The following is an 11674-nucleotide window of genomic DNA, read 5'->3' as shown; positions in this document are numbered from 1 at the left end:
AAGAACATCAGAAATTAGATAAAAAAATCCCCCCAAATGAAAACAAAATAGTCATTCTTTCCTTTCCCATTTATGGGTTGGGAACGATGAATCAAAATGACTCCATGAATGTCCTAAGGTTGTTGAAATGTTTGAAAAATTGTTAATTTCTCTACAAATTTTGGGCCTGTGTTAACTAAGACACTTCACTGCATTTGATTGAAGAAGACACATTTTTAGGCAGTCCAGAGCAGAAGTGCTGAACCTTTTTTGGCTTATTGCATCTTAAAATGAAGCATAAAGTCTACTGGGAACCTGTTGAGACAAGTTTCCAATGGCTGTATCAAACCTAAATCCACCAAATAATTAATTTTAACTCAAAATGTCTCAAATGTTTCTCAAACAAATCAAAGATTAGAGAAAAAACGCACCAAATAAACACGTTTGTCCTTTCCCATTTATAGGTTGGGAACCATGGATCTAGACTTTATATAACTGATGTTTCTCATGCATTTAAATGACTAAATGACTCCATAAAGGTCATAATGTAGGAAATGCATGAAAATGAGTTAATTACTCAACCAAGTTTGGTCCAGTATTAACTCAGACACTTTACTACATTTGATTGAAGAAGACACATTTTTAGGAGGTCTAGAGCAGAAGTTCTGACACTTTTTGGCTTATTACAGCTGAAAATGAATCATAAAGTCTACTGGGAACCTGTTGAGACAAGTTTCCAATGGCTGTATCAAACCTAAATCAATCAAGTAATGAATTTGACCTCAGAATGTCTCAGATGTTTCTCATCAAAATCAAAGATTAGAGAAAAAATCCCCCAAAATGAACACACATTTGATCCTCTTTTCCTTTCCTTTGGGTTTGGATCCATGGATCTAGACTGTATGACTAATGTTTCTAGTCATAATGTTGTCGAAATACATGAAAAATTGCTCATTTTTCAACACATTTTTGTTTAATTTGGACTTAGAAGCTTCATTTAGACTTTTTGACGCTTACTAGGATGCCTGCACAGAGACTGATATCAACACTTGAATGTCGTTCTCTTTGTTCGCCAACACTAGATCTTCACATACACAAGGGGGAAACGTTCAAATATTTGTTTATTTTCTCAGCAACACTGCGTGCAACACATGTTCACAGCTACAGCAACTCTCCAGTACAAACACAGGTCATACACATTCAATGCAAAAGTTTTCCCAGCTGGTCCAGGGATTCTTACTGTTTTACTATCAGTGCGTGTATGTTGCATCGCTGGACCTGTTTCAGTGAGCTGTTTGTTTAGGTTGGAGTGTAAGAAAGAAAAGACTGTATGATTATTGAATTTAACCCCCGGATAATAAACATATTTGGGCTCAAGTTCACAGAAGAGGAGCAGGTTTGGTATATGTGAATTGTGATGGAGCGCTTGAGAGCTGAGAGAAAGCCAGACAGAAACATGATTAGGTGGCAAAAAAAATTGGTTAAAACAGCAATCAAACACAATGAAATTTACCCTCAATTTTGTGCTTTGCGCAGAAAAATAAACGGGATGTGTTGTTGTGTTTTCATAGCTTCTCAAACATACTTAAAGTATAACCTTCCAGAGTATATACACGGGTATATATGAACCATAGTGCCAGAGGGATGGCCTTAGCTGGATGTCTTAACCCTCACATACTGTTCATATTCTGTCTCTACAACAATTCACATTCAAAAATTCCTCCATCAGTTATTAATTTAGGTTTGATTGAAAAAAGACATTCGCAATCAGTATTTTCCGGTCCTGGAGAGCATTTTTTATACAATATGATGAATAAAATAAACATGTTTTAATGCTGATTTTAGAAGATTTTATTTCCATTTTTGCACACTGCGGGTCACATTAGGAAAAGTCCAGCGTAAAGAAATGGTGTTTTTACAGCTCTCAAATGTAAAAAGAACAGTATGTAAGGGTTAAACTGACTGTGAGTGGTTAAGTGTGTAAATCCATTTCTCTCAGGTGAAAACAAAGTGAACATTGCACCCAGAAACAAAAGCAAGATATGTGTACATTTGCGTGACCATGTTTTCCCAGAATTATCCAAGTGAACCAATCCCCTTTGAACAAACACATGTAGTAAAACTGGACACACATACATATATATAGAAAAGAGATACACGCTCACTCCATGTCCGCCGCTGACCGATCACTGACAACTACCAGATGGCAAAGGGGGGAGGCTAGACAGCGTGGATAAATGAGGGTGTGTGTCAGAGTGTGTGTGAGTCTTTACACTGAATGTGACACCGGATGATGTGTGTGTCTGCGGAGTACAGATTTAACCTGGATTTGGTGTGTGTGTGCATGTGTGTGTGTGTGTGTGTGTTTATCTGCTGCACACACATATTGTGCGTGTAGAGGGGTTGAGTCAGTGCTAGCAGGAGCATGGTTTATGTCTACGAATATCCTCTCTCTCTCTCTTCCAAAATCTTTCTTTATGTTCTTCTCTGTGTCTTGTTACTACATCTGCTCTGTGTGTTTTTGTAAAATTCACCTCTTTTGCGGAGGGGCTACGCTCTAAATTTGCAGCATATGGGGTCTAATTCCAGCTGCCAAATATATAGAATCAGAATTGCTTAAAATGTTTGCATGTGTGTGTTCAGTGTTTCCAGGTGACTGTAATGTATGTTTTTGTATGTATCTTTTGTTTCTGAAGTTTTCAATCAGCTTTGTTTTATTTTTTAGCAACTTATGTGGTCAGCTAACCATTGGACGACTGGGTTAAATTTAGGGTTGGTTGGTAGGGTTGGTAGGGTTGAGGTTTGTAGGGTAAGAGTTGTAGGGTTAGGGTTGGTAGGGTTGGGGTTTGTAGGGTTAGGGTTGATAGGGTTGTAGGGTCAGGGTTGGTAGGGTGGGGGTTTGTAGGGTTGGTGGGGTCAGGGTTGGTAGGGTTTTGGTTTGTAGGGTTAGGGTTGTACAGTTGGTAGGGTTAAGGTTGGTAGGGTTGAAGTTTGTAGGGTTGAGGTTGGTAGGGTTGTAGGGTCAGGGTTGGTAGAGTTGGGGTTGGTAGGGTTGGTGGGGTCAGGGTTGGTAGGGTTGTAGGGTCAGGGTTGGTAGGGTGAGGGTTGGGGTTGGTAGGGTTGGTAGGGTCAGGGTTTGTAGGGTTGTGGTTTGTAGGGTTAGGGTTGTAGGGTTGGTAGGATTAAGGTTGGTAGGGTTAAGGTTTGTAGGGTCAGGGTTGGTAGGGTTGGGGGTTGGTAGGGTCAGAGTTGTAGGGTTGAGGTTGGTAGGGTTGTAGGGTCAGGGTTGGTAGGGTTGGGGGTTGGTAGGGTCAGAGTTGTAGGGTTGAGGTTGGCAGGGTTGGTAGGGTTGGGGGTTGGTAGGGTTAGGGTTGGTAGGGTTAGGGTTGGTAGGGTTGTAGGGTTAGGGTTTCTTAGGGTAAGGCTTTTCAGGTGATTTGCAGGTCAGAGGATATCTAGGCATCTAGATGAAAACTGGGGCGGTGTTTCATGAACATTTCAAGGACTGTTATTTTAATATGAAGCAGGTCCAACCTACAAGTTGAAGTATAGTCCTTTTTTAAAAGACTGAAACAACTGTTTTCCGTGAACTTTTCACCCGACTTTAGCCCAGCACTTTAATCTAAATTCCTAGACCTTTTGTCTTTTTGATCTCATACCATGCTCACTGTGACTGCTGTTGCCCATGTGGATTCGTTTCTGTCATCTTGTTGACATATGCTGTTTGTTTTCTGGTTGGTTGCTTAACACGATTTCTTAAAATAAAAATTGAATGCAGCTTCACAGGTTAGACAAGAAAAACAAGATAGATTAAAACAAAACAAAAAAATCTTTACAGGAAAAGATTGACAAAGATAGAGAAGGGAAAGCAAAAGAGAGAAAGAAGAGAGATCAACAACACAGGCTGGTTGGACTGCATACCACCCTCAGCCTCTCTCTCTCTCTCTCTCCCTTTTATCTTCTGCTGCTGGGCTCAGTCTTATTGGCATTTACAAGATTTCTCCCTCTTCCTCCTCCTTGTTTTCATTCCGCTTTTCATTGCAGACTCCATTTGTTAAAAAAACGCTCTCTCTCTCTCTCTTTCTCTGTGTGTTGCCTCTTAGCAGTCAGTAATCAGCACAAAAAGGCAATCCTTATCCTCCACTTAAAAAAAAGAAGTCTTTGCATAAAATCCACAGCTCTAGTGTCGTGTGTGTGTAAATAGTCCTCAGCAAAAATCCAAGTGGTTTTTCTTTTTAAAGTCCAGTCCAGGCAAAATACATATTAATTACTAAAAATCACCACAGCTCATTGTTTAAATCTCATTCTCAGCCATTCTTATGTACAGTACTCTCGTGGCACACTTAAAAACAAAAACAAAAGAAGAGATATTCCACGATTTTTTTTTGCTTTGGTTTGATCGGTTGATTTGCTTCTGCTACCGCTCCACAGTCCACTTCCTCACATCTTCGATGCAAAGGATTGAGTTTTTATTGTCTGTACATTCTTCGGTCTGGAATCCAAATCCGAGGGTCCGATTGCTTCCCCCTCAAAAAAAGAAGGTAGACTTTCAGGATACACTGAGATTCATATGTGTATGTGTGTGTGTGTGTGTTTTTGACATAAAGGCAGCAAGGTGGGCTAATTTTTTGGGGTGATTCTCATCTCAAAGGTTTTTCTGTTTCTTTTTGGCATCCAAAAGACAATTTCCTCCCTCAAGAATCAACAAAAAAATGGGTTTGGTTTTTTGCTTCGTGGAGATTAAAGGAAGATGGATCCACGCTTTCTTTTCCGTTTCACCACCATCTTCTTGTAGTGTTTCCTCACTCAAGTTGAAGCCTTCAAAACCCCCAAAATATTTCCATCCTTCAGTGTATCCATCCAACCAAAACCTTGAAGATTCAACATTCAGGCCGGCATCTCACAACTTTTTTTTTTCTCTTCCAATTAACGGATATTCAAAAGGCCCCCCCGGACTCATTTTCTCCAGCCCACCCATTTATCCATCCATCCATCCGTCCCTTTTTAAAGTTCCTTTTTTCATTCATCCCTTCCTCTCAAAGGTCCAGGCGAAAGGCACCAAAGTAGCTGGAGGAATCGTCTGCGTTGACCATCGTCGGCGAAGAGACGGAGACGAAGAGTTCGTCGCCGGCCCGAAGTTCAAACAGTCCTCCCTGGTAGACGGAGTGGAGGGCGTACTCTGCGTCTGGAGCCCAGCATTTGGTGCCCACCCCCTTCAGGAGCTGCACGGTCAAGAGAGAAGCAAACATAAAGGTAAGAAAGATACTTAAGAGTTTGTATTGTTCCACATGACCATAGTATACCAAGTTTAAAGTAGTATCGTACCTGTATGGGGCTCGGGTAGGAGGTTTTCTTGTAGACACATTGCACCAGTTGGTGGCTGACGCTGCGCTGGTCTCCATCACTGGCTGCTGGGGACGGGTAACGAAAATACACCTGGGGGCAGCAGAGAGATATTAAAAGATTAGAATAACCCTTGCAATTAAGGCAATCCTGCAAGACACTGAGAGGAATTTGTGCCTCTGCGATTATTGAATTCAGTCGGCCAAGAAATCTGCAACAATTTTAACAACCTGATCAAATAAAAATCCCAAATATCTCTTTATTATAGACTCCTCAAAGTTAGGATTTGTGTGTGTTTTTTTTCTCTACAATCCCTTTTGAGATTGTAACTGTTATTTAAGCACTTTAACACTTATATCCTGTTCATATTCTGCACAATTTGGACCCGGGCTAAGAATCCCCTCATCACTGTCAAGAGTAATTGATGGATTCACGGTCATTAGTTGTTGCCATACTTTGGATTAGACAATTCCCCAATATGGAAACAGTTTAGGGAATATTTTTAGGGATACTTCTGCCAAAGTGAAATGGCAAAGGCTCTTAGACCTACATTACTATCTCATCTTAAGAGCATATGTTTCTCTTCTAGTCTTTATTTGACATTTAGGCTAAATTGCAAATGTCCAACAAGTAGTTAGTACGGCTGTCAGTCGATTTAAATATCACACGACTCTCCATAGCTATGCACAAATTAATTGCACATTTTTCATCTGTTCGAAATTTACCGTAAAGAGAAATTTTTCAAGAGTTACTACTTATCAACATGGGAGTTGCTGTATTGCTTTATGCATATGTGTGTATTATTGTTGGAAATCAGTTAGCAACACAAAATAATAACAAAGATTGTCAGAAATGTTCACATTTAAGTTGTAGTTTATCCCAAACTCAAGCTCAACAGGCAACAGATGGGCACATTGGCCAGCTAAAGTTTCCATTACTTCAGTACTGATTAAAGATTATTCCCTGGATTCCTCACTTCAAAAGCAAATCGCACAATGTAATTGTGTCCAACCTCACATGGGAAAAATAAAGACTCACAAAAGCTTTTCCTCGTGCTATTGGGATAAAAACAAGATAATTCAAAACCAAGCAAGCATTGCATGGAAGTGAGCAGGAAACAGTGGAAATGGAGTATAAAAAAGAAAATTACTTTCACCCTCTTTGTCAACATACAGAGGTTGTGTATCCTGCAGAATGTTAACTGGCCTGCAAGCTGTAGCCACCGAGGCTAACGAGGCTGCATTAGCATTAGCATTAGCTGTGTGCTTTGCTAGGAAATGGTACTTAAGTCTAGATATACTCTGGTGGTAACTCGGCTAACATTAACTACAGATAACTGTGTTTTTTTCTACAGAGCTTTGAAACTGGACTTGCCATTTAAAATATGCTTTTCTGTATCCATTGATCTTTGCTAATTGCTATCTGACTTAATGCTAGCTGGAAGCGTGGACATTTTTAAAAGGAAACTCAAAACCTACCAGTTCAGCCTGGCTTTTCATTAAGAACTGAATTGTTTTATAATCTTTGTATTTGTTTTGATACATTTTTACATTATTGTATTATTATCATTCTATTGTTTTATCTTATCTTATTTTGTCTGTTTCTTTTGCCTTTAATCTCTTTTCTAACCTAGTTTTAGTCCATCTTTTATTAAAATGTATCTTTTATATTACTTTTAATTAATGTTTTTAATCTATTTTGAGCTAGTTTTTACTCTAACTTTTAATAAACCCTTTCTCTTTTCTCTCTTATTTTACTTATTTATTTAATTCTTTTATTTATTTACTTACTTTTTACTTATTACTTAAGATTTTCTCATTTGTATTTTCTCTTGTGTGCATTGGTCTCAATTTTTGTTATCAAAAAGGCAACTATCGTCCTCGTTTATCATTATCACAACCGAAATCCCGTCAACATGATCAGTTAGCAGTTAGCCTTAAAAAGTAAAATCACAAGTTGGTCCACTTTGGCCTTTTTTGATGCAAATTCATCATCATAACCATCACCAAAAAGTACAGAATATCAGTATCACCTGTGAGTACAGGTAGTACCGCCCATCCTGAGGCACTCGCAGCTTCCCATTGGACAGGGTCATGTTGTGCAGGTGAGCTCCAAAGCTCTGATTGGCCCATGAGCGGACCACGTGACGACAGGACTGGTGGAGACCCGGCGTAGGGATTGGGATGGGAGGGAACCCTGTAGATGAAGAGATAGAGAGAGAGAGATAGAAAGATAGAAGAAGAGTGGTGAGAGACATCCAGAGAAACGTTAATTTAAAGCAGAAGGAAGGGAGGATTGGGTCACAGATAAATGGGCAGAAAATCTTACAGAACATAAAACAGAAGGAAATTCAAATCCTCTGACAAAGTAAACATACCACGTCCAAAAATCGACAATCACTTCATAAAATATGGTTCTTATAAAAAGGTAAAAGAGGAGCCAAGGTGCTATAGATTAAGCAAAAAAAAAAGGGGGTAAGATGCATCACACTGAGGAAGCATTTGCCAAAAAACTCGACAGCAACATGGACTGACAGAAAAGATCCTACAGAAAACAGAACCGGTGATGAAATATGTGACCCAGGAGCAGCTCTCCTCTTAGGATAGCCTTAAAACTGCCAGCACTTGAACGATGGGGGTGCATCATTCCCTAAAGTTTCATAAAAACGGATGACATACTGAGTGAAATATAAAAAAAGTACACAATCCTTAATGTGACTGTCGTTAATCTGTCAGTGTTAGTTTTTGAAAAGGCTGCGATAGGTAACGCCTGAAAATATCTAATCCTCACGAGGAGACACGAAGCTCCTCTTGAGTGCTTTCAGATGTTTATCGAATTCAGTGATTTAAGGGGTGTTTTTGCATGCATATAACTGTCATAATCTTAATTATTTCTTCATATTTAAAGCATGAGTGAAGTATAAATTGCAGTATACATCATATTTCTGCTTAAAGACAGGAGTGAATGGAAAGAGAAAGCACTTAATGATGAGAAAAACATGTAAATTAAACTTTTAACCGGTATGTCAAGCCTGTCTGGTCTCCATCACATGCCATGCATAACCAAAGAGGGCGTCTTTCTTATGTCTCTGTTCATATATAAGCGTCTTTCGTGCAGCTGCCATCACAGTGAGATCTATTAGACTATTCCATATCCCCTCTTGACGTGCAAAGAGTCCATATTTTAAGATATCTTTCTGGTCTACTTTGACAGCTGCTGTCAAGTAAAAACTCAACGTGGCTCTTAGAAATATTCACGCTCGGTGCATAGTGTGCATACTTTCCCCTCGCTAGCTTCTTGAGGCATTTCCAGCTCTTCTTCTCCTTTTTTTTCTTTTTTTTTTTTTTTTTTTGCTATCGCAGAATGTCTGGAAACATCAGTGCGAGTGTGAGAGACGTTTGTTTGATAATCTTCCAAAAGTCTGGTGATTTTTTTTTTTGAAAGGTTCGACAGCCTGGATGCAAACAGGTGGTTAACCTCGGCATGTTTTTTGGTGTTTTTAGTGAATGCAAACATCTTATCTGCATGGGACCACTTTGCAATTGTTTACATTTGTCCTCCAAAGTTATTACTGATAAAAACGATAACAAATGATATTTAAAAGTAGACAAAGAACTGTGTGGCTCCACTTTCCACATGTCTTGCTATCCACTAACAAGCAACAACAATAAGGATCTTTTAACAAATGTTACAAATATAATATCAATTAAATTTTTCCACACACATTTTAACATTCACTTTTTATATGTAGGCAATAAATATGAATTAAAAATACATCAATTTCCTTTTTAATCTTTTAAATCTGTTTGTTTTTTATATATATGAACTTAAATGATTACATACTAATAAGTCAAACACACATGAACTCCTTCCTTCCCTCTGTCCTTCTTTCTTGCCCTCCTCCCTTCCTTCCTTCCTCCCTTCCTTCCTTCCTCCCTCCTTTCCTTCCTTTCCTTTCTCCCTTCTTTCCCTCCCTCCTTCTTTCTTTCCTTCCTTCCTTCCCTCCCTCCTTCTCTCTTTCTTTCCTCCCCCTACCTTCCTTCCTCCTTTCCTTCCTTCTTCCTTCCCTCCCTCCTTCTCTCTTTCTATCCTCCCCCTACCTTCCTTCCACCCTCCTTTCCTTCCTTCTTCCTCCCTCCTTTCCTTCCTTCTTTCTCCCTTCCTTCCCTCCCTCCTTCTTTCTTTCCTCCTTTCCTTCCTTCCCTCCCTCCTTCTCTCTTTCTTTCCTCCCCCTACCTTCCTTCCCCCTCCTTTCCTCCTTTCCTCCCTTCCTCCCTCCTTTCTTTCCTTCTTTCTCCCTTTCTTCCTCCTTTCCTTCCTTCTTTCTCCGTTCCTTCCTTCCTTCCTTCTTCCTCCCTCTCCCTTTCTTTCCTTCTTTCTCCCTTCCTTCCTCCTTTCCTTCCTTCTTTCTCCCTTCCTTCCTCCTTTCCTTCCTTCTTCCTCCCTTCCTTCTTCCGCCCTTCCTTCCTCCTTTCCTTCCTTCTTCCTCCCTTCCTCCCTTGACTCAAGGACAAAAGGAAAATTAATAAAAATTTTTGCATTCATTAAACTAACTCTTTATTTTTCTTGTTTCCAGTAAAAATGAACCATCCAAAACCTCTGTATTGCCCATAACCCCCCCCCCCCCCCTTTATTGACATGGAATGGTTCAGTCCAGGTGTGATTACAGCTATTGCTTATAGTTGGTATGACCTGTGTGTGTGTTATTGGGGCCCAATAATCCCTGGTGGCTTTGTTTATATTTTTTCTAGCTTTGAGTTTCAATTGAGATGAAGTGCATTTCTTTCTGGTAACATAACATGACACAGAAGTCTTGTTGCTATCATGTCCTGCAGTTAATGTTCTATATTTCCTCTCGTTTAAAGCATATTAAATGTGTCCTGCTACCATTCAGCTGCCAGACTATCAGATTTAAAACATTTCCTTTTTCTTTAGAAGAGTAATCAGTGACTCCTCTTCCTCCTACTGGGAAATCAAACTCTGGATTGTCTCTTGCACAGTTTGTTCAACTTTTGGCCCGTGTCCTGCAGCATTCATCATTTCCTCTTTATTATGTGCATGTGTTACTTTCACATTGTGCAGGAATGTGTGTTTAACTACTGCCAACTAACTTAACATGCATTATTTTTTGTAATGATTCGGATTAGAGAGGAGATCTTTAATTTTAAGATTATTGCAAATTGCTGCTGTCTTCGTGTGGTTCGTGTGTGTGTGCGTGTGTGTGTGTGTGTGTGTGTGTGTGTTAGCTCGAGCTCGACTAACGCGTCATTGTTTCCGTCACATTTTTAAGATAATGGTTTATTAGAAAGCATCAAAGGTCAACACCCAAATTCTCTCTCTCTCTCTCTCCCTCTCGCCTGTTGAACTTCCTTATAAGAAATCCAGGCCACCCTCTCTTCCTTCTTCCCTCACACACACACACACACACACACACACACACACACACACACACACACACACACACACACACACACACACACATTCCTTGCCCTTTGTCAAGTCAATGGAAATAACATCAGGCAGCTTTTGCCAGATTGTCAACACCCTTCAGCTTGCACGCCAGTTTCAAATGAAATGATACCAAGCTCTTTAATAACACACCTATACACACACACACTCACACACACACACACACACACACACACACATTTTACGACACACACACGCTCCATTATTCTTATCTACTAACGTGCAGGTTCAGCCTATAACCCTATAAAGTGACAGTATCAGTCTGAGATGAAACGTCTCACCTTGAGAGCTGGTGTCTCTGAGGGTCAAGTGGGCGGACGGCCTCTGGACCACCGAGGTCATGAACTTTGACCCCGAGTTGTTGAAAGAGCGAGGCATGGTTCTCGCTTCTGACAGGAGAGAGAGAGAGAGAAGAGAGGAAATGAAAGTCAGAAACTAAACGAAACTGTTGATGTATTAGATTAGTAGATTATCTGTGTGTGTGTGTGTGTGTGTGTGTGTGTGTGTGTGTGTGTGTGTGTGTGTGTGACGCTCACCCATGAAGGTTTGTTTTGAGATGATGTTCTCTGTCACCTGAAAGACATAAAAACAAACACACAGGTCAGAAATGTGACCCTAAAATTAAAAAACAACAAAGACATGATGACATCATAATTATAAAGGTTCCAACACATTAAAGTTTAGAGTATTAGTGGCTCATAAAACAGCACATTTATACCTTTATACCTATTTTGGGAGTTTGGATTTTGTTTGGATACATCAACTTCCTTTTTAATCTTTTAAATCTGCTGTTTATTTAATATATGAACTTAAATGATTACATACTAATAAGTCAAACACACATGAATTCCTTCCTTCCTTCCTTCTGTCCTTCTTTCTTTCC

The 11674-nt window shown here is 39.7% G+C and overlaps 1 protein-coding gene across 1 annotated transcript; it reads right to left on the bottom strand.

The window, feature by feature from the left end:
• Positions 1 to 5015: 5015 nt before the first annotated feature.
• LOC133976869 (tumor necrosis factor ligand superfamily member 10-like) lies at positions 5016 to 11551 on the bottom strand. Its single transcript, XM_062415060.1, has 6 exons — positions 11510 to 11551; positions 11328 to 11406; positions 11073 to 11180; positions 7355 to 7518; positions 5305 to 5415; positions 5016 to 5201 (listed from the first exon to the last, which is right to left on the bottom strand). Exons 1-6 carry the CDS (start codon positions 11549 to 11551, stop codon positions 5016 to 5018), a joined length of 690 nt encoding a protein of 229 aa, XP_062271044.1.
• Positions 11552 to 11674: the final 123 nt, after the last annotated feature.

This window comes from Scomber scombrus, chromosome 3 (genome assembly GCF_963691925.1).
Source record: "Scomber scombrus chromosome 3, fScoSco1.1, whole genome shotgun sequence".
Classification (NCBI taxonomy): Eukaryota; Metazoa; Chordata; class Actinopteri; order Scombriformes; family Scombridae; genus Scomber; species Scomber scombrus.
This window is presented reverse-complemented; position numbering and strand designations above follow the sequence as displayed.

Coding starts and splice junctions, on each gene's coding strand:
- LOC133976869 (XM_062415060.1), bottom strand. CDS start 11,551: ATGTATCCAAACAAAATCCAAACTCCCAAAATAGGTATAAAG. Junction 11,181..11,327: donor CTCAAAACAAACCTTCATGG/GTGAGCGTCACA, acceptor CTCTCCTGTCAG/AAGCGAGAACCATGCCTCGC. Junction 5,416..7,354: donor GGTACTACCTGTACTCACAG/GTGATACTGATA, acceptor TGCTGCCCCCAG/GTGTATTTTCGTTACCCGTC.